At 34.5% G+C, this 24,358-nt stretch overlaps 1 protein-coding gene across 3 annotated transcripts in view; it reads right to left on the bottom strand.

The window, feature by feature from the left end:
* Positions 1-2,619: 2,619 nt before the first annotated feature.
* LOC148941830 (activator of basal transcription 1-like) overlaps positions 2,620-24,358 on the bottom strand; it is a 44,773-nt gene continuing 23,034 nt past the window's right edge. For 2 of the 3 annotated variants that reach the window (XM_089102926.1, XM_089102925.1), the window contains exon 2: positions 2,620-3,383. In XM_089102926.1, coding sequence (XP_088959052.1) covers positions 2,700-3,383 — 684 coding nt within the window. In that variant the 3' untranslated portion in view covers positions 2,620-2,699. Of the gene's footprint in view, positions 3,384-11,045; positions 11,089-24,358 lie in introns of those variants that run through there. The other variant, XM_089102924.1, reaches the window with a different exon arrangement.

Consider the following 24,358-nt stretch of genomic DNA (forward strand, 5'->3'; position numbering starts at 1 on the left):
TCCCAGCTAGCCATAAAAAAAACAAGTGGCAAGTGAACAGGTGAATACCCCCCCCCCCCAAAAAAAAATGAGGTTTTAGCATTAAAAACCCGCTTAAAGGAAACCATCCACATGAAATCATGGAGCTCCAGATTGTGCAACTACACTCCTGTAAAGCAAATTTCGAATGGTATATTGTTTATAGCAATGGAGAACAAGGAAAAATCGACGTGAACGATACTTTTCGTTTATCTGTGAAATTAAACTAAGAGGCTCAAGAAGAGACTATGACTAAAAAAAGAAACATCAAAAAGTGAGAAGTGCTTTGACGCAGTGATTGACAGAGTTTAGTGTTTGACAAAATGGGCGGGCTAGGTGGCCAAACCACCAGAGTTCATGCAGCGAGCTAACATGAGTTCGGTCTCTGGTTGGTAAGTGACAGTAGTTGAGTGTTGGTGACGAAGTCATACCACTTAATATCTTCGATTAATCTAAGAAACTTTGTTTTAGCCACGTCTGTAGTGTTTCAAACCGAAACGGCAGCAGGCCAGGTCTCACATCCGTAGAGAATAACTTGGTTTACAGTGATGTTGTAAATAAGTTTTTTGTGTCATTGTATGTTTTTCGTCTTTAATGTAAATTACTCTGCTTGCTTTTAGTCAAAACTAAACTATTACGTCGCTTGCTAAAAAACTATGGGTGATCGCAACTTCTACAGGAAAGGACCACTAAAATGATGCGGAATTTCCATAAATAGTTTGACATAAATTCAATAATAAATCCTATTATCTGTTATTTTGACTACTTTTTTTCTGCAGTAAGGAGCAACATCAAAACTTAAAACATACATAAATGTTCCGTATATGAGGGGCCCTTTCATCCACCCTTGCTGTTTACGCTAAAGTCTTGATTTTTTTTTTAAATGCATCTCACACAAATTCAAAGAGCCTTGTGATTAAGCAGTCCTTCTTAAGGAATTGTGACGAAAAGCCTAACTTAAGCGCAAAGAGCAAGGGTTGAGGAAGGGGCAGATCACTTTATACACAGAACAATTTATGTTCGTTTTAAGGTTACTTCTTACTTCCAGAAGAAAAACATTGTACGATCACCCCTAGGGATAAAAATATTAATAATAAAAAAAAAACCCACACAATCTGTAATCTTTCTTCTGGTAAAAAAATGCAAATCCCATTTTTTGCATATATGAGCTTTAAACCTCTACAGTAGGTTTCTCTGATATGCTGAATCTAATGTTGTGATTTTGATTAGGATTACTTGACTTTTTGGGAGTATTTCTCATCTTTTTCGAAAATCAGACAAATTTTCTCAAGCTTGTAGCTTTGATGAGTAATAATATACTTAAAATATTTGGAATCAACATAAAAAGCAAATTCTTTTGATAAATCCATTGTTAGTAAGATTCTGTTTTTTCAAATTTCGGTTACTATTGAGCCAAGTTGCTCTTACTTACAGTTTTGTCACCATGAACTATTTGAAAGCTGAACGTTCATTTAAATGAGCTCATGTTATGACCATTTTGTGAAGTCGCTCTTACTTACAGTTTTGTCACCATGAACTATTTGAAAGCTGAACGTTCATTTAAATGAGCTCATGTTATGACCATTTTGTGACATCGAGTCTTATATTGTTAACGATTTAAGCCCCTTTCTAAGGATAATTAATAAGCAACTTTCAAAGAATAACCAGGGATTCTAAGGATAACATGTAAATTTTAATGATTTATTACAAAAAAAATGTACCAATTGCTATAATCGCTTTTAAAAATTACTCCAATTCTTGGTCATTTGAAGCAAATAGAAATTTCAACAACCCTATTCTATCTTCCTTTCTTTCAATAATTTCACTGCGACTTTTGGCAACTGAACTACTTTGCCTAAAACAAGCTGTTTGCTGAACATATTGATCTTTTATTTTTTTCTAATTTCGGTCTTTGCCAAATTTTCTTAGAAGAAATTAGTCCTTTTTTTGTTTATTTCATTTCTCAACCTGTTCTGATGTGGAGCTTATTTGTAAGGCTAAACGTTCCTTTAATTTAGTTGATTTTTTAATCGTTATGTGACGCAAAGTATTTGTTTTTTAAGCATCAAAACCCCTTTCTGAAAATCTGAAAATAAGCCACTTATTAAGAATATCTAAGGATTCTAAAGATAAAAACTGAATTTCAATGATTTATGATAAAGAAATAAAATATTGCGAAGCGTTTTACCCATTGAAACAATTGCACCAAAAGTTTCTCAGAATCTTTGTCATTTGAAGCAAATAGGGATTTCATCAACCATATTATATCTTCTTTTCCTTCAGAAGTTTGGCTGCAACTTTTGACAACTGTGACTGGAATGTTTGGCCTAAAATATGCTTCCTGATAACATGTTGATTTTTCTCTTTTTCTTCTATTTTAGCTCTTTGCCATATTTTCTTTGAAGAAATCTGTCACTTTTTTGGTCAGATAAATTTCGTTTCTCACCCTATTCTGATGTGCAGCTATTTTGAAAGTTAAAGAATCATATAACTTAAATTTTAACTGTTTTGTGACACTAATCTTTGACTGTTAAGCATTAAAACCACTTCCTAATGATAGCAAATAAGCCATTTTCTAAAAATAGCTAAGAATTTTAAGAGTAGAAAATAATTTTTAATGATTTATTTTAAATACAAAAATATCTGGAATTTTTTCCAGTTGCTGCAATTGCACTGAAAAGCTAATCAGAATCTTTGTCATGTGGAGCAAATACGGATTTTAACCATCCTATTCTGTCTTCTTTCCCTTTGACAGCTTCAGTGCAACTTTCTGAAAGTTTAACTGAATTACTTGGTCTAAAATGTTCTTCTTCTTCTTCAACCTTTTGTTTTTTCTTTTTTCTTCTAATATCATTCTTTGCCACATTTTCTTTGAAGAAATCAGTCTCTTTTTTGGTTTGATAAATTTCATTTCTCACCCTGTTCTGATGTGCAGCTTTCTCGTAAGCTAAGCGTTCATTTAAGTGAGCCCATTTGAAGTGGGAGAGATATTTTATATTCCAAAGAATATCATAATGTTTAGATTTTTTTGTGACACCAACTCTTTGATTGTTCAGCATTAAAGCCACTTTCTTTGCTCGCGATTTGCGTACAAATTCCACCCATCCTTCTTCAAAAGATTTGGAATATTTCTTCTTCTTCTTCTTATCAATCACCTTTCCTGGCTGAAGAAAGACACGGTTCACTTCTCCAAACTGTGAGAAATACTCCTTTATCATAGAAACATTCATTTTAGGGGGTATAACGGAGAGGTATATTATTCCAGATTTGTCTTTATTCATTAATAGAGAGCTACTTTCCTCCATCTCCATTATTTCTGAGATTGCTGCCTGATCATTTTCAAATTCAAAAGCCATCTCAGTCATCTAAAATGAAAAGAAAATATGAACAGGAAAATAAAAACCAGCAATAGAACCTCTCTCTCCTCCCTCTCTGTATAAGATTAAAATACACAAATCGTGACATGATAGCAAAGTTATCTTACTGCTTGAAAACTTCCGAGAAAAACACAAATCGATATTTAGAACGCTCCTTATAAAAAGCTTCACAGACCAGTTAATAAAACTGATCTGCTTATTTTTTTCACTAAAGGTACATTCTCCTGCACCTTATTCAAATGGTAATCAATCCATGATTTTTGTCTCAGTGCAAAAGTGAGCTAACCCCACTCAATTGCAGTGGGGTTCAAAACTTCACTACCATTTGTGAGCTCTGTATCAAATAAATTCCTCTTAAAGAAAACTCTGGAGAAATGCTTTTACGTCAATTAGGATTAAACTGAATTGCTTGTTGCTAATCAATAAAGGGTCATTCAGAGTCCCTGCACAGACCATTTAAAAGAGTGGAAAAGGAGACCTAAATGATAAAATATCTCGAAAGTTTAGAGTTCTTGCTGAACAAGGTGCTCGTAGGTCGTAAAATAATGAAAAAATTCAGAATATTAAAAAAAACATTTCACAAAATGCCACATTATTTTCAAACTGAGTTGCCACCTTTTGTTCTCCTAGAATTTAAATTATTTTACCATCAAGCATTTGGTAAAACTGAATGTGGTTATAAGTTCATTTTTAATTAAAAAAAAAATAAAATTTCGAATAGATTTTTAAAGTTATAAGCTTTTTGAAATTCTCTATTTCAGTGTAATTTGATATGTACAACAACAGTAAATCTGAAAGTCTTAAAACGAAACCACATCATGTTTTGCAAAGAAAACTGCAATAGCCTAATTATTCCCGGGGCAGGGGGGGGGCTGGTAAGACTTCCAGGTGGAATTAAGGTTTGACAAAAGTTTTCTTCTCCAGTCTTTTGCAAAGCAATTCTTTTTGCAAATAAAACTGCAATAATTGTTCCAGGGGCAGGGGGGGGCTGCTAAAACTTCTAGGTAGGGTTAAGGTTTAACAAAAGTTTGCTTTCCAGAAGAACTGCCATATTTTTCCAAAATATAATATCATTTTTAACTTTGTGCATTTTTTGTTTTTTAGAGAGAGACTGAGCCCCCCCCCCCTTCTCCCTCTTCTGTGGGTACCAAGAGTCTTAATTCTCCCTTATGAAGCTTAAACTACTTTTTAACTTGGAAAGGTAATTAAAAATTGACAAAGCTATAGAAAAAAGTATAAAAAGGAAAAACGAATAATATACAACTTAATTTTACATAAAAACCTTGCACAACTGGGGCTACTTTTAGGGTGTTTCTGATTAACATAAACAATGATAAATATGATACAATAAAAAAAGTAATAAATACGAATCCAATAAGCAGAAACACATTAAATCTAAATGAATATATAAATGTAACAAAAAAATACAATAAAAATAGAGAATACGGTTTTGAAATTTAATTCACAAGTGATTTGCAGAAGAAACAATATAGAACGGACAGATTTCCTCATAGAAAAGAATATAAATGGATAGTATCAGGAGATAATATGAATTGTGAAGTTTGACCAATGTTAAGAAATGGTTGTCTTTGCTCCCCCCCCCCCCCCTTTTTTAGCCCTCTAATCATAGACTGCGGATCCTAGCACAACTTTGTCTTCAAAGAGGTGAAATATATGTACTAGGTAGTAAAGAAGATCCCCTCAAGACTTTCCTGTTTTTTAGCTTTTAGCAGGTATATTTTTGCCAAAAATTTGATCAAAAACAAGCATTTTTTTCTGCTCATACTAAAATAAAAAAGAAAACAAAATGACACCTGATTTGTCTTAATGACTTAATTTCTTATCATAAATGGCATTTTACTTTAGTTTTTTGCAATATGCTGGCTAACTGGTGTTACTTTTCTTTTTGAATAAAGGCTTTTCATAAAGGCTAAATATTAAGGATCGAAAGTCGGGGGAAATATCAGACAAATATCAGCAATGATCAGGAATATATCAGAGCAAATATCAGACAAACGATCAGCAATGGTATTTCGTTGCTGTCATACCTAAAGGTCATATCTGTCCACGTTAAAACTTCTGAGATAATTGTAAAAAAAAATTGCTATGGTGTTCTCCAAGAAATGACCAGCAAGGCCACACAGACCAGAAGGATCTAAATGAGGTTGAACATAAATTGGTCCCGTTGAGAACAACTTAGCAAAGAGATTTTTAGCAATTATGTCATAAGTATGAAACCTACACAAATACAATTTTTAGGCATAACAGCAATGGTTTGTAACTGCAATTTTCCAACAATTGCTTTAATGTATTTCCATGGTAGGCTATAGAATTGGTAAAAAAAAATGCTTTGGTAATTGTGTTTTATAATCATAATTTAACACAAGAAAATTTTCAGAATCTTCAATATTTGCATTATTGTTTCTAATTTTTTTTTCTCTCTACTGAGCAATTTGAATAAAATATGGAAATAAGGTTTCAGCTGTCTCATGGAGATCTGACAGATTACACTAGGAGGGGGGGAGAGTTTGTGATGACCCCGAAAGCAAACTAGCTGCAAAGGAAATAAATAAATGATAAAACTGATCAGAAGAGCATGTCAACTTCTAAAGAGAGGGACGACTTGAAAATTCCCCTTAGTGCATACCAGACTTTAAGACCTTTTTGTATTTTCCGGAAAACTGTATCTGCTTTATCAAGCCTTTCCGACTTAATTACTTTAAATGAAAAAAACTAAATTCAAAATAAATATAAGTTTTTTTTTATTTTATACTAGCCAATACAGCTGGCTTCACAAGCCTTCCTCCAATAACTTTGTCTTTAATCCTTACTAATGTGGATCCGCGTATTTTCGTATCATGCTAGTTATCAACCGTTAATCCATGCCTTTTTAACTAGCATGCTTGTCACTTTCTTTCAGCATTAACTTCTGCTTTCGACCTTGTCTTTTTCTTGTTTTGATCATTGAGGAGATACCTTTGCACAATCCCACCACCAGAATCAAATTACACGCCCTGTAATGGGTTGCTGCAGGTAAGATTGAACTAAAAGTCTCATATTACCAAGGTGACTTCAATCTTGCTGCATTACCACAGGAACTTTTGACCTAGCTATTTGTGTTTTATTTTAATTCTAGGGATTTGTCAACCCCTCACTCACCTTTTGGTGTATATCTTCCAAGTTATTTAACAAAAATATTGCTTTTTGAATTGTATAAATTATTAAACTAATAAAAACAAACACTTCTTAATTTTCCTATTATAACTATAACTACACACAGATCTTTGTTATTCACGAAAATTCACTGCAACCATTATGGAGCCTACAGTATAATAATACAAGCAATTACTGGGTAGGACAGCTTAAGATACCCTGCAATAGCATCACATAAAGTATACAAACATAACCAATTATGAATCCTTATGGTTAGAACAATTCTTAAAAGGGACATGGAGGTACACGATTTTTAACCCTATCTTTTCATTTTCAACTACAAATTTTGGCATGAAAGGAGCAACATAGGCGTATTGTCATATTGAGCAACATCAGTATTGATTCAGAATTCAAGGTGAAAACATCTGTCTAGATTTTGATTATCATACCAGTAAGCTTTTTTATCAAACCAGTAAGCTTTTTCAGTGAATTTGAATCCCTGCGAAGCTAGTTAGATTTCGCAATATTTGGCAAAGGATTTTAGTTCAGGACCTGAATAAAATTATTAATCAGCATTTCAATAAGTGAGAGATAATCCTATGATAATAATTATCAAATTATTTTTTTTTGCAAAATTTACTAATAAGCAAGCAGAAGAGGGGAGATTTTCTGTAGCAAGTGTCATCGTACCTGCCGGGAGTGGTGTCTTCCTTAAACTACGGGGAAAAGATAGCAGAAGCCTACGGATCCCTCGCTAATTGGCTTTTCAAGTTTCAGAAATTTAGCCTACTACCTTTTTGATATCATCCAATTACCCTCCGATATCATTTTTCTTTTTTGGACTACCATTATTCTTGGATTACGCTTAATTACTGAAAGACAAGCATGAGGGAAAAACTTGTTTTGAATACTGTGCTAAATTTTCTTGCACGATCGCTATCCCAGGGTGTGAAAATAGAATAGACTGTAACCTCGGCTGTGAATTTCTTTGCACATGATGCAATCTTATCAGCAAAGACACTTCTTTATTGTGAACTTAATACGCTAGGCCAAGTTATCAGTCATGTCAAAGACGACGAAAATATTATTGACATGTGAAAGATCCTCGTATCAGCCTCCAAAGAGAAGAAAAGTATACCGCGCTTTATTATTTTCAGTCCCTGTGAAACTCCAGTCATCGGCGATGCTGTCTCTGCTACACTAGCTTCAAAAGTAAACGAGGTTTCCCGAAAGATAGATGGATTTATTGAGGTCACGACTCACGTGCTCTTAAATCTAAACTCTTCGAATACTGAAAAAGTTAACAATACATCAACCTCTGCACCCTACAATTCGCAAAGCGGAAAGCTATCGTATGCTGTAGTACAAAAAAAAAATTGTCCACAAGATATCAGGGATCCCCATGACCATAAACAGTTTATTGACAGCAAATGCAGAGAGGCTTCAAATCATAGGCAGCGCAATAGCGCTGCCTAAGTAAAGAAGGATGTTGGAACAATGTGTTTTTTTTTCTCCATACCCGGGAACTTCGTATCGAAGGAGTTGTCGTAGAAACTTCGAAAAGGGCTCATTCGATTGGAAATTGGAGTGACTAGTGCCTCTTTTGATAGTCGAAAGTGATTGGAGGGCAACTAGGCCCCCCCAAGAACATCATTTCCCCAAACACATCCAATCAAAGTTTTGAGATAGCCATTTTGTTCAGCGTAGTTGATTTCCAAATAGAAAATATGTTTTTGAGGAGGACACTCCCCCACAACCCTCGGGGCAAGGGTTTTAAGTTATGCCCTGGGGGCATATAAGGGTTTTTATAGAAGGCATTGTCATAGAAACTTCAAAAAAGGCTCATTCAATTGGAAATTCAAAGGGCTAGTGCCCTTTTTAATAGACGAAAGGGATTGGAGGGCAACTACCCCCCCCCCCGCCCATCAGTCGTCCAAACACATCCAATCAAAATTTTGAGATAGCTATTTTGTTCAACATAGTTGCTTTCCAGATAGAAAATATGTTTTCGAGGAGGACACTCCCTCATAAACCTCAAGGCAAGGGTTTTAAGTTATATCCTGGGGGCATATAAGGTTTTTATAGAAGGCGCTGTCGTAGAAACTTCAAAATAGGCTCATTCGATTGGAAATTCAAAGGACTAGTGCCCTTTTTAACAGTTGACAGTGATTGGAGGGCAACTAGCGCCCTCCCCCGCGCCCATCATTCCCCCAAACACATCCAATCAAAATTTTGAGATAGCCATTTTGTTCAGCGTTGTTGATTTCCACATAGAAAATAAGTTTTTGAGGAGGACACTCCCCCACAACCTTCGGGGCAAGGGTTGTAAGTTATTCCCTGGGGGCACATAAGTTTTCATTGAAACCTTTGTCGTAGAAACTTCAAAAAGGGTTCATTCGATTGGAAATTCAAAGGTCTAGTGCCCTTTTAAATAGTCAAAAGTGATTTGAGGGCAGCTAGCCCCCCCCCCCCACGCCCATAATTCCCCCAAACACATCCAATCAAAATTTTGAGATAACCATTTTGTTCCATGCAGTTAAGTTTCAGGAAATTATACCTTTGAGCAGGAAGCTCCCCCTAAAGTCTTCAAGGCAAGGGTTATAAGTTATGCCATGGGGGTATATAACTGTTTACTTAAATATTTGTCGTAGAAACTTGAAAAAGGGCTCATTAGGTTGGAAATTCACAGGTCTAGTGCCCTTTTAAATATTCGAAAGGTATTTGAAGGCAACTAACCCCCCTCTCTCGCCCATCATTCCCCCAAACACATCCAATCAAAATTTTTAGATAGACATTTTGTTAAGCATAGTTGATTTCCAGATAGAAAATATGTTTTTGAGGAGGACACTCCCCCGCAACCCTCAGGGCAAGGGTTTTAAGTTATGTCCGGGGGGCAAATAAGGTTTTTACAGAAGGTGTTGTCGTAGAAACTTCAAAACAGGATCATTCGATTGGAAATTTGAAGGGCTAGTACCCTTTTTAATAGTTGAAAGTGATTGGAGAGCAACTAGCCCCTCCTCCCACGCCCACCATTCTCCCAAACACATCCAATCAAAATTTTGAGATAGCCATTTTTTTCAGCGTAGCTGATTTCCAGGGAGAAAATATGTTTTTGAGGCCCTCAAGGCAAGAGTTTCAAGTTATGCCCTGGGGGCATATAAGGTTTTTATAGAAGGCGTTGTCGTAGAAGCTTCAAAAGGAGCTCATTCGATTGGAAATTTAAAGGGCTAGTGCCGTTTTTAATAGTCGAAAGTGATTGAACGGCAAATTGCCCCCCCCCCACGCCATCATTCCCCCAAACATATCCAATCAAAATTTTTAGATAGCCATTTTATTCAACGAAGTTGAAAGTTTTGGAAATTAGGTCTTTTTTCTGGCCAAGGGTCATTTAATAATTGCTGAACAATTGATTTGTCGAGCTCTTCATGGTAATTCTAAAATAAAGTTTAAATTTGTGTCTTTTCAATTGATGCATTACTAGGCTGTTTCAATTAGTAATTTATGCACAATACATTGCAAAAAATGAAGTTACAATTCTATTTCAAAAATAAATTTAAACGTTACAGTATATATGATTTTGGACAAAAGTTGCATTAGTGTATTAATGATATCTAACTGACGCTCTGATTATGATTAATGATTACATCTATTTTATTTAATACTCAAGTCTGTTACTTTAATGCTTTAAAAAGATTGTTTTTTTTTCAAGTAATGCAAGTAATGCTGTAATAATAAATTATTTTTTTTTAATGAAATTTAAGCTTTTTATTTCAAACCAAATAGTTTTTTCATTGTTTCGGCTTAAAACTCGTACTTAATTGGATTAACATTTATACAAATTCATATCTTTAAGAATTCATCTAACTACAAAGCGGTTTAAGAAATACTGCTAATATTTATACAAATTAATAGTTCTAAGAATTTATTTAACTACAATGATGGACAAAGGGTCATAAGAATTTCCAATAAACTTTTAAGGTTAAGTAGACATTATCTGCTACTATTAGCAAATCACTGCCGATCAAGCCCTCTAGGACCAACACAGCCAATGAACAACAGGGACTGCAACAAACAGGCAGCCATCCCGAAAATATTGAAATGATACCATTAGAGGAGAACCCTCGAATCGGCCAACCGTGCCGGATGGGAGTTAAGGAAGTAATAGTCTGGAGAAAAGCTATTTCAGTGGCAGATCCAGGGGGGAGGGCAAGGGGGCGCGCACCCCCCAGCGTAGTCTAATTTACTTAATTAACTCAAGTTTGCGTTAATTAAACTTGCTCCTAACGCAAGTTTATCGGATCAACCTATTTTGCGCCCCCCCCCCTCCCCTAAATTTTTTTCTATCGGATCAACATATTTTGCGCCCCCCTCCCCCCTAAAACAAAATTCTGGATCCGCCCCTGTGTTATTTAGCTGAAAATTAGAGAGAAGCATGACAACATTCATCAGTAATTTCATATGTGCATCGTAATAAATAGTAAACATAGATATACTTACATTTGAGTATGACATTTTGGCCTATCAATATATGTTAGTTTTCTGAGAACTAAAAGTTGACTGGAGTGACTTCGTTATAGATCAATAATTCAAGTTTAATAACAGAATACAATGAATTTTTCATTATTTGTGAAAGAATTGTCTTTCAAACATTTCTCTGATCTTTTTGTTGTTGGCATAAAAACTCGGATCAAGGAACTAATTTAAAATTCTAGGCCAATTCAAATATCGATTTTAATTAATGTACTTTAATTTTCAATTTCTTTCATTTCAATTTTATTTATTATTTTTTTTCGTTTTTACCAGAATGAATAAAAAAGAATATATATTAGATAAACATGATATTAGATATGGCTGTGCTAGAAAAATTCAGAAATAAATATGTTAATTATGATTTTTTAACTTGCTTTCGTTTTACTAATTGAAAATTCATGGATTATTTAGACATCAGCTGATATTAGATAACAAATATCAGCATGTCCTAAGATGAAAAAATTAGAATGGCTTTTGAGTTTTCGATGGAAAGTTAATGCAAAACAGAATGCAAACAGGGGTTAATGCTAAACCCTATGCTTTCTAAAAGCCAGAATAAAATTATTACTTTATTGCCAAAAATTCTTTTAAAGGTTTTCACCTTTATAACTTTAAGAAATCGAAAATTAGTTAAGATTTTAAGGAATAAATATCGTCATATCTACAGAAAATGCATCTAATAGAAATTTTGAGACAACCATTCTATTCAAAATGGTCTAAATATCATATAACCTGGCTTTTGGGGTTGAAACAAACCTCACAGATAAGGGGCAAGGATTGTAAGTTATGCCCAAGGGGTATTTAAGGTTTTTATTGAAGGGATGGTTGTTTAAGTTTAGAAGAAGCTTTGTCTTTCTCCCTGAAAAAGACTATGTCAACATAAAAGGAACAGAAAATAATAAAAAAAAAAAAATTCCACAAAATCAGTTTTTCAATAAAAGTACAGAACTCTATTAAACCAAGAACAAACACGAATAGAATCAAATAATGTACCAAGCATACAACTACCACAAATCAGCATCAATAAATAAACATAACCCGAAACAAATAGAAATTAAAATAAGTCAAACTCAAAACAAGCAGATATTAATATGAGTAGGGTTCTAAACCCCATGCGTTCTAAAAGCTGGAATATAATTTGTATTTTACTGAAAAAAATTCAAATGAATTTAGTGAAAAAATGTGCATGGTCAGTTTAATGAATAAAATAGAATCAAATAATCTACCAAGCATACAACTACCACAAATCAGTATCAATAAAAAAATGTTTTATATTTTTGTAATGTATATCAATAAAAACGTTTTCAGTAAAGAAATGAAAAAAATTCAAATGAATTTACTGAAAAAAATATGCATTGTCAGTTTAATGTACATATGCTTATATTTATTCCATAAGATCTTAATTAGTTTTTAATTTCTTAAGGTTATAAAAGTGAAAACATTAAAAAAAAAATTTTTGAATAAAATACAAAATTATATTCTAGTTTTTAGAAAGCATAGGGTTTAGAACCCTACTCAGATTAATTTCTGCTCGTTTTGAGTTTGACATATTTTAATTTCTGTTTGTTTTGGGTTTCATTTGTTTATTGATACTGATTTGTGGTAGTTGTATGCTTGGTAGATTATTTGATTCTATTTTGTTCATTAAACTGACCATACACATTTTTTTCACTAAATTCATTTGAATTTTTTTAAGTAAAATACAAATTATATTCTAGCTTTTAGAAAGCATGGGGTTTAGAACCCTACTGATATTCGTTTCTGCTTGTTTTGAGTTATATTTATTTATAGATACTGATTTGTGGTAGCTGTATGCTTGGTACATAATTTGATTCTATTTTTGTTCATTTTTGGTTTAATGGAGTTCTTTACTTTTTTTTGAAAAACTTATTTTGTGGAAAAAGTTTTTTAATTAAGCACATTACAGATCTTAAGCAATCAAATAACGACTAGAAAATTTTTATGTGCTCCAAATCAGTGGCTAACAAAATAGTTGAGTGCAATAGCCACTCAGCCATCTATAAGTGCTTCCATGAAAGAACCAGTCTTTGCAGCTGTTGTTAAGCAAGTCTCCCAATCCTTAGACCTTTCTGACCTTCAGCAACTAATCCCCAAAAGCACCAAAATAAGCCAGTGTGCTTCCCACACCTATAAAGTACAGTTCGAGACTCGTAGTGACCTTGAATTTCTTCTAAAAAAAATCAGTGCGCATTGGTTACCTACCTGTTCAGGAATTTCTCTTCCTTCCTCGTCAATGCTTTAATTGTCACGAGGTAGATCACATAGGAATAAATTGTCAATCAGGTGCTATTTGTGGTCAATATGGCTTTACCTGTTCAAATGTATCTATCTAACTGTTCAAACGTCGTCAAACTCAATACGAGTACAAATTAACACGAGTAGGGCTCAAAACCCCTATGCCTTCCCAAGGCAAGAACATAATTTGCACTTTACTGAAAAAACATAAATGTTTTTACTTTCATAACTTTAATAAATCAAAAAATATTAACATTTTGATTACTAAATATCAGTATATGCATATTAAACTGAAAATTCACATTCATTTGTATTTTTTCAGTAAGGTGCAAATTATATTCTGGCCTTGGGAAGGCATAGGGGTATGGAGCCCTACCAGTGGCGGATCCCGGGGGGGGGGGCGAGGAGGGCACCCCCTCCTAGCGTAGTCTAAAGTAGTGTAATTTACTTAATTTACCAAGTTTGCGTTAATTATACTTGCTTTTAACGCAAGTTTATCGGATCAACCTATTTTGCAGCCCCCTAAATTTTTTTATCAGATCAACCTAATTTGCGTCCCCTACCCCCCCCCCCCTAGAAAAAATTCTGGATCCACCCCTGAGCCCTACTCATGCTATTTTCTGCTCGTTTCGAGTTTGACTCGTTTATTTATTGTAATTTCTGTTCGTTTTGGGTTCCATTTATTTATCGATCCTGATTTGTGGTAATTTTACGCTTGGTAGATTATTTGATTTTAGAACAGAAGTAGCCCCGAAAGCTTGAACATAATACCCTCAGTCGTTCTTGGGGTACTGCTGAGATGCCTTATTGGGAATTAGCATTAACATAGTGCATTTTGATTTAATCTTAAGCCAAGATTTATTTTTTAAACATAATGGGGGAATGGGAGGGTGGGCGTGGGACTAGTTACCCTCCAATCACTTTCGACTATTAAAAAGGACATTAATCCAATCTATGGTCAATCGAATGAGCCCTTTTTGAAGTTCCTACGAAAACTCGTTTGATACAAAGTGTCCTGGTCTAAAAAAAAAAAAAAAAAAAAAATAATAATAAATCGTACCCAGATCGATCTTTACTATAAAAATGTCAAGCCTTCCAATCACTTTCGACAATTAAAAAGGGCACTAGCCTTTTCAATTTCCAATCGAATAAGCCCTTTTTGATTGTCTACGACAACACTTTCTATAAACATCTTATATGCCCCCAGGGCATAACTTACAACCCTTGCCCAGAGGGCTGTGAAGGGGTTGTCATCCTCAAAGACCTACTTTCCAGAACTTCAACTACGTTAAACAAAACAGATATCTCAAAATTTTGATTGGATATATTTGGGGAAATGGTGGGTGTGAGAGAGGGGTTAGTTGCCTTTCAATCACTTTCAAACATTAAAAAGGGCACTAGCCCTTTCAATTTCCAATAAAATGAGCCCTTTTTGAAGTTTCTACAATAAAACTTTCTATAAAAGCCTTGTATGCCCCAAGGGAATAACTTACAACCTTTGCCCTGAGGGCTCTGAGGGGGAGGGTTGGCATCCTCAAAAACCTAATTTCCAGAACTTTCAACTATGTTGAACAAAATTAATATCTCAAAATTTTGACTGGATGTGTTTGGGAAATCGGTGGGCGTGAGAGGGGGGTTAGTTGCTCTTCAATCACTTTCGACTATTAAAAAGGCCTTTACCCGTTTCAATTTCAAATCGAATGAGCCCTTTTAGAAGAATCTACGACAATTCTTTGTATAAAAACCTCATATGCCCCCAGGCATAACTTACAACCCTTGCCCTGAGGGCTGTAGAGAGGGGGGGGGGGTGTTATCCGCAAAGACATAATTTCCAGTACTTTCAACAACATAGAAAAAAATGGCTATTTCAAAATTTTGATTGTGTGTATTTGGGGAAATTAGTTGTTCCACCAAAAATTAGTTTTTTTTCCACCCAAATTAGTTTGGGTGGAAATTAGTGGGAAATTAGTTGAGAGGGGGATTATTTGTCCTCTATTCACTTTCGACTATTAAAAAGGGCATAAGGCCTTTGAATTTCCAATCGAATGCACCCTTTTTCAAGTTTCAACTACAAAGTTTTCAAAAAAAAACCTTATATGCCCCCAGGACATAACTTGTAACCCTTGCCCTGAGGGCTCTGAGGGGGAGGGTTGTAATCCTCAAAGACCTAACTTTCCAGACTTTACAACTACATTGAACAAAATGACTATCTCAAAATTTTGATTGGATATGTTTGGATAATTGGTAGACGTGAAGAGGGGGGCTAGTTCAGATCCAGACTCTTCCGACTGTTGAAAATGGCACAATCCATTTGAATTTCCAATCGAATTATCCCTTTTTCAAGTTTCTACAACAAAGCTTTTAATGAAAACCTAATATACCCCCAAGGTGTAACTTATAACCCTTTCCCTGAAGACTGTGGGGGGGGGGGGAGTGTCCTGCTCAAAGGTATAATTTTCAGAACTTTCAACAACGTTGAACAAAATGGCAATCTCAAAATTTTGATTGGACGTGTTTGGGACAATTGTGGGTGTGGAAGGGGTGTTAGTTGTCTTCCAATCACTTTCGACTATTAAAAAGGGCACTAGCCATTTCAATTCGATCTAGTCCTTTTTGAAGTTTCTACGACAGCACTTTCTATAAAAACCTTATATACCCCCAGGGCATAAGTTACAACCCTTGCCCAGAAGAATATGGGGGGGGGGGTGTCATTCTCAAAGACCTAATTTCCAGAACTTTCAACTCTTTAGAATAAAAGGGCTATCTAAACATGACGAGGGGATGTGTTTGGGAAAAGGTGGGCATGAGAGAGGGGTTTGTTACCCTCCAATCACTTTCAACTTTCAAAAAGGGCACTAGCCCTTTGAATTTCTAATTGAATAAGCCTTTTTGAAGTTTCTACAACAATGCTTTCAAGAGAAGCCTTATATGCCCCCAGGGCATAACTTAAAACCCTTGCCCTGAGAGCTGTGTCCTCCTCAAAAACATAACTTCTATCTGGAAATCATCTATGGTGAACAAAATGGCTATCTCAAAATTTTGATTGGATGTGTTTTGGGAAATGGTGGGCGTAGAAGGGGTGTTTGTTGTCTTCCGGTCACTTTTAACTAGTAAAAAGGGCACAAGCCACTCCAATTTCCAATTGAATGAGCCCTTTTCTAAGTTTCTACAACAACTTCTTCAATACAAATTGCCCTGGTCTAAAGGAAAAAAATAATAAATAATACATTGTGCCGACACGTTCTTATATGCCCCCAGGGCATACCTTAAAACACATCCCCTGAGGGCTGTGGGGGAGCGTCCTACTCCACATGTCCAAACCTTAAAAAGTTTCTGATAATAAAATTATGAAAGAATGTGGTCAGTATAAGAAACTACAAATCAGTTTCGTAAGATTAAAACAACCAACCAAAGTCCATTGATTTCAAATTGTAAATTGACTGATCAACACCAAAAGTAAGCTGTTCCGCTAATCTTGATGTTCCACCTATCAGTGGTTGCAGCTTCATTTCAACTTCTGTCTTTAAGACACTATCCATCTCGTCAGATAGCGCAAAGTCTATTATTCCAGTCTCCTTCAAAAAGTGGACCTTAAGTTCTTCAGTTGCTACTTTTTTTTTATATTAATAATGAGGTGAACAGGATTTCCTTTCTTGCTCTTCAGCTCAACCAAAATGTAGTCACCAGCCTTGACTTTCTTAGTGTCAAATTGGAAGTTGCTGGTAGGGGTTTGTCCTAAACGTCCATACTGAAGTCTGAAGAGTTTCTGTATAGGGCTCATCTACGTCAGCATCATCACTCCAACTGCAACTTTTGTTATGAGAAACATGCCTTTTGCTTTTTGTTTTTTTTCACTTCTCTGACTTTTTTCCTTTCCAGGACTAGGGCCTTCTTGGAAAATAAAGCTTTTATCTCAGCAGTAATGCATTCTTTCACAAGGGTGTCAGTTAGCACTTCTGACTTTTTAATATTTTTATTCCTGTTAATGTTTCGTGTTGACCCTTTTGGAAAGGTGTATGGATGAACAACCTCTTTTAACAAATCATCTGGTGACCTTTGCTCAACATTTAGATACAGAACCTGTGCTGCATCCATTTTAGGGTCTATATTAAAAAAGGAGTCCAAATGTCACACAGTACTTGTGCTGAGCATAGAAACTTCTCTTGTAAGTGCTTCACTAGGTGTGGTAGGCATTTTGTCAAAGACATATAATGAGAAGGACTCATAATTCTTTAAGACGTCTCTGTTGGTGGGGTAGATTCCACTTGATCTGAATCCACTGACTATATTCTCAAGAGGGAAAGCCCTTGGATATGCTTTTCCCAGTAGCTCAGCAATGTTATAAACTGATATAGTTTTACATTTATGGGTAGTCATAAAACTTGCAGCTTCCTGGCTGTAGTAGGCCTTAAGAAGCCCCATGACTATCCTTTCGAGAGGCTTTAGTTTGAGTAGCATGGGTAATGACAGTTAAAGTTCAACACCATTATTTTTAGCTAGATCAAGCAATTCAAGCGGGTATTGGCTGATCTGGTTGTCTGTTTTCAGAAGTGCAGGTGACTGTTTTGAATTGATTGATAAGATACTGCAGCAAGTAAAGCAAAAAATGGGAGGCAATCATCCAGCCAAAAGTATTTTCTGAGCCAATCATGATGGTTCCTGGTAAAGTTCTCTTGAGTAAAATTTCCAGACACTGTTTCTTGGGGCAAAAATAAGTAGAGGTACTGTGTTCCCAATACATTAACACCACCACAAATCATGGTCAACTGACTTTTTTCTGCTGACATAACCTTCCCTACTTACTCTGGCCTCACATTGCAGTGATATTCCAAGCTTGTGGATGTTTTTCAGACCCAATTTGACAACGTTCCAAATGTCTTGTCATCTGAACATTTGTTTATCTAGGTCTTGCTCTAGGTTTTCAAAGAAAGCTCCTGCACTTTGACTGTTGAAAACAGTTGACTGTCATAAGCTTGTACCTTTAGGCATTCTTACTGGTAGAGTTTTAAGGCAATCTATAAGACCACAGCACCAATCTTTACCTGCCGTTTCTCCACTACCTTTGCATTTCCAGTTATATGGCACTTTTATACTCTTAGTAATGGCATAAGTGTATGCAAGCTTACGTGCTTCTAGGGGAGTAAAGTCGAAATGCACATCAGCTATAATTTTCAAGTAAGTTCTTAGTCCTTTATCTTGTGCCTCTGTAAATATTTATCATGTGTGGTAATAGGGTCTAAAGAAACTCAGGTCCAGACTTTGTTCAGGGATATTCAGCTTCTCAACCTTTTTCATGTAGTCTTGCAGCATTCCTCTAGGGACACCAATGGTACTTCCAGAGAATCTGACTGACTTTTGTTGACTAAGACAAAATAAACTGCTGTTTTCTCTTCTTCTGAATCCCAGTTGTTGTCCTTTCTTTTCTCCTCTGTTTTAATATTGAACATTTTATCTTGAATGAAAAAAAAAAATAGAATTTCCGTTCACCTACTGATCTAACAGAGTTAAGCAACACCAGAATGAATCAATTTTTGGGTTCTGAGCTTGTCTTCAACCTTTGTGGCCAAACATAGAAACTAACATCCCAGGGGATGAAAAAATGCTAACAGCAAACCAGTGAAGATGGCACAGCTTGGAAGCTGCCAAAGGACAGGCAAATAATAAGAGAATAGAACGTGAGTTATGGCTTTTCTTTGTAATAAAGCATAGGCCTTCATACAAAAATTGAGCTAACTTCCAGATTTAATCACCATGAAACGTGATTCAATCTGATATTTTTGGTAGAAGTATTAATAAAGACAAGGCATTTTAAAAACATACGCTGTCATCTGTCAGAGCTTTTATAATCCACCAGAGGTCCCCATAGGCTTTTATATTTAGATTATTTGATTTGGCTAAACGTGGGCCATGCTGATTGTGAACTGATCTCTAGTATACTAATTTGGATATTTAATATTGCCCAACTTTAAACTTTTGAATTGAATCTATAAAAAAAGAAGCTGTTATCTAACTGTAACATGATTTGTGTCAAATTGCTTTTGGAGTGTTTATGTCTGTTGGAAAGTGGAAGTAGGATAGTGGTTGTATTATATTATAGTATTGCAGGAAAAGTAGAACATAGAAAATGCTAAAGACCAAGTTTTAACAACATAGAATGACAAGTCTCTAAAGACCTATATTCAAAGGACAATGAGAAGGATTTATAAGTCCCCTCCCCCAACACAGGATCAGCTACCCATTCCTAGACAAGATATTGCCTACGCCCATGAACTTGTCATCCACCTGCACCTGGTCGCTAAAGAACAATGAAAACAACTTTGAACATCAACTCTGGAGCTTCACAAGGCTAAATCCCTAGATTGCTCCAAGCTGCAATTTAAGGAAATATCATAGGCTAAAGTAGGAATTTCATTGCTATAGTGTTTTCTTTTAGTTATTTATATATACCATTCTGCATATCCTAGGTCTACATCTAGGATCATTGCAGAGTTGTACAGTCAGAAAAACAACCACAATATTTGGAAACAACATAAAATACGGAATTTATTGGGAATTTTTTAAAAGTCTTTTTAATGGGACTTTTTTGTACAGTCTGTCTTTCAAAACATCTGCTTGTAAATATATACAAGATTTCACAACTGACAGAGACAAGCTGGACACACTAATTGATTCATTTTTCTATGCTCTCTCCAAATATAATAATTAGATCACTTGTAAATGCATCCCCCTCCACATGATGACCCCCTAGATAGCCCAAGGAATCTGGACCAAGCTTGTAGCAATTTACAATATTTTACCCAACTTGTTTTAGGGAAGGTTAAGCTTCTAACATTCTTGATCTGGTTATTCTCAGCAATCAAAACCTTCTTATTAGAAATAAAATTTTAGCACCTGTTGATAACAGTGACCTTATTGTAATTATTTTAGAGCTTGCCTACCAGTGTTGCCACTCAACCAATGCAAAAAAGCATTGCTGGACAAGTAAAAAAGTAATTTTTTTGTGGTATCCTTCCTACCAAAATTGAGCATAATCTGTGATATATGTTATATATATTTTGCCACTAATCTTCACTTTAAGGGCAGATTCAAAAAGTCCAAATTCTAGCTCCTCCTTGTCATAGCTATTTGTTGAGGTTTCAGACCACATTTGGCTTTTAAATGTTGACAAAAGAGTTCTTGAACTAAGATGATTTTGCCTGTCAAATTTGGCTTCCTTTAAAAATTAAAAAGGGTCTCAGCTATGACAGCATTGCCAATGAAAAAATATTACCTTAAATTGCAGCTTAGAGCAATTTTAAGGATTTCCTATGCTTTTGCAATGCTCCAAGATGACTTATGTAGGTTGTTTGATGTGGTTGCTTGCCACATTTAGGTTGAGGACATAACAGCTTCCCAGCTTTGCAGGAACTCTTGCTATAGCTATTCTTTGTCAAGATTTTGCTTGAATGCACCCAACAAACCAGCAGCCACTGTATCTTTAGATAGTTGATTCCTAAAGTTTATTAATTGCTGGCTGAAGAAATGGCTTCTTTCTTGGATTCAGGAGTGTTTGTTGCAGATTTTCTTAGAATGATCTCTGGTCACAAAACGCTCGGGAGGGGGGGGGGAGCAGAAAGAATATTTTTGAAGAATATATTATAGTAAGCAAAGTTAAAGTTGTTGAAAAAGAAGTCCCTCAATCACATTTTCATTTTCCTTCTTTTTTGACTTTATATTTGGAAAGTCATTAAGAAATAAATATGATAAATACTTTCCTGAGAAAATGTTCAAGCAGTGCAACACAGATCATCCATACATAACCCAAGAAATTAAAGATTTGATTCAGTATAAAATTCAACTAAGAAAAGAAAGGAAAATAGGAAATCCTAATATGCTCCACAGCAAAGTATGTAAAATGACAAGAAAAGCTGCAGCTGAGTATTACCACAAAAAATTGATAATCTTTTTGAATCAAAGCCTAGCATGTGGTACAAGGAAATAAAACTAATTTGTGGAAAATTCACTAGTGGTGTTGATTTTCGTTCAGATTCTAACAATGAAACAGTTGCTAACCAGTTAAATGGTCATTTGGCCAGAATAATCCAATCTTTTACTGGAAAAATCCAGTAAAATAAAGAAACTTAAACAAATTAGTATAACTCCCATAGATATTCCAATTGAACTTATAAAAGCATTTTCTGACAAATTGACTAAGCCACTAACACAAGTTTTTAATTGCATTTCAACTTCTTCAGTTTACCCACAGATATGGAAAACAGGGTATGGCACTCCAATCCCTAAAAAAGATACTGAACTTAATTTTGATGGTGTGAGGCCAATCACTTTGACCCCCTTGTTCAGCAAAATATATGAAAGTTTTGTAGCAAATTGGCTAAAAGCTGAAGTTGAACCCCTCCATGATCCTCGTCAGTGTGGCAACAGAAAGAATACATCAACATCCTATTATCTAGTCAGTCTTTTACATTTTATTTTTAAGCATGTTGATGAACCTGGTAAACGGCTAAACTTAATAACAATTGATATTAAAAAGGGTTTCAATTTGATTGATCATAACATTTTAATTTCTAAGCTTTTATTTGATTTTAGAGTGAGTGCTGCTGTAGTGAAAATGATTCAGAGTTCTTTAATAAATAGGTTCCAAATTCTAAAATATAAGAAGTCTTTCTATGAACCCAAGCCAGTTTTTTGTGGTGTACCTTAAGGTACCATTCTGGGTCCTATTCTTTTTCTAGTTATGATCAATGATACCACTAATGATTGTGAAGACTGCTGGAAATATGTTGACAACCTTACCCTTGGAGACATTTGTGAAGCAAATGAATGTAGCAAAGCTCAAATTTTAATTGAAGCTTCCAGTTCAAATATGAAAGTAAATGACTTTTATTTGCCCAATTCTGGAATATGCAGCTCCTGTATGGCATTTTGGACTGATTACTGAGCAAAGTGCCAGGATCAAAAGGGCTCTAATGATAGTTTCAAAGCAGGCAGAAATGTCATATGAAGAGCTGCTGACAAAGTTTAAAAAACAAACTCTGAAAAAAGAAGAAAAAAATTCTGCATGGGATTCGGAAGACAATCTCTGAGCTACCCAATCCACGAAACCGTTTTCCTCCCTCAAGCCACAACAACATAACTCTCGTGCCGGGCTGCAGTGTCTGTTGAGAAACTTCAACTAGTATGCTGTGCCCATCAGCAGTTAGCAAAAAGTTTTATACCTAGATTTGTGAATATGTACAACAAAAATTTCTAGATTTTGACCCTTCATATTTTTTATGTATTTTCATTAATTTTATTGGTTTCTATTTATTTTTAATTTTGGCTTTTAACTAAGCATAGTTTTTTAAGGTATTTTTTAAAATGAATTATGTTTGACATGAATGACATGTTCTGAAGATGATAAATATATATATATATATATATATATATATATATATATATATATATATATATATATATATATATATATATATATATATATAGTGCTTTTTTTACATAAAATTCCAATTCGGCAATCATGCTGTGATAGTAATCTTTAAAATAAAATTATATTCTATTCTAAGAACAGAAGAGTTCTAATACAAAGTATGAGTATCCCACAGCTCAAGAATATGCCTTGCAGTTTTCAAATGAAAATCAACAAGCAGGAGCCAAAGCAAGGAATTTGTTAAATTCTGCCTGAGTAAAGATGTTACTTGTCTGTCAAACAAAACACACTCAAGGTCAATACAGACAGGAAACCAGTTCTTTGCAGATTCAACAGACCTTAAAGATCATAATTCTTGAGTGTGTCTTGTTTAACAAACAAGCACCATAAAGACTTTAAAATGCATTTCTATATACATATATATATATATATATATATATATATATATATATATATATATATATATATATATATATATATATATATATATATATATAGTGCTTTTTTTTTACATAAAATTCCAATTCGGCAATCATGCTGTGATAGTAATCTTTAAAATAAAATTATATTCTATTCTAAGAACAGAAGAGTTCTAATACAAAGTATGAGTATCCCACAGCTCAAGAATATGCCTTGCAGTTTTCAAATGAAAATCAACATATATATATATATATATATATATATATATATATATATATATATATATATATATATATATATATATATATATATATATATATATATATATATATATATATATATATATATATATATATATATATATATATATATATATATATATATCTTGTCATTTTGCATTCAGTAAAAAATTACTGCAAACAATTTACATAAACCTTCAAGGACATCTGCCATATGGCTAATATTAGGGTAAAGTTCATATTGGATGAAATGAATGTTATATTTGGATTCAGGATGTAATTCTGGGTATATATTTGCACATTAAGGGGGTGGGGGTATATACTCTGTAAATATATAGGTTCTAAGAAATTCAAAGTTTTTTATAAAAACTGCAAAAGCAAGGAAAGAAGTGAGAATAAGGGTTCTTCCTCTGCAAAATGTGTATACTATGATTATTCTGCATATTATGGAAAAAGAATTGTTTTCTTAACATGTTTGTTATGTCCAGCTAGGCTCTTAGGCTTATAATACTGGTTGGCTAATTGGTAAAATTTCTAGTGGGCTAAATAATTTAGCTAAGGTAAAAGTGAAAATGTCATTCATGCCTTTTTTATGCTCTTTCATAATTCAAGAATTGCTTCTGGGGCTAATTGCATCTTGAGCTGTTAAAGGGGCCCCAAAGGTATTTTAAATGAATAATGAAAGAGTATAAAAAAACATCAAATGATGTTTTCACCTTCATCCTAGCTAAATTATGTGGCCAACTGCAAAATTACCATGAAATTTAACCACCCTCACCCCACTAATGTGCAAATATATACCCTGAATTGTTGATGGCAAAATTCGGCTCTATTTTTGTAGAGAGCATTTGAAGAACTTGAAACAGTAGGAAAATGGTTTATATTTGAGTTGTCTAATAAATGAGATTTGAATTGTTATAAGTATTTTTGGAACATGTTAC

This window comes from Artemia sp. Qi Xiang Cuo, chromosome 17 (genome assembly GCF_049724085.1).
Source record: "Artemia sp. Qi Xiang Cuo chromosome 17, ASM4972408v1, whole genome shotgun sequence".
Classification (NCBI taxonomy): domain Eukaryota; kingdom Metazoa; phylum Arthropoda; class Branchiopoda; order Anostraca; family Artemiidae; genus Artemia; species Artemia sp. Qi Xiang Cuo.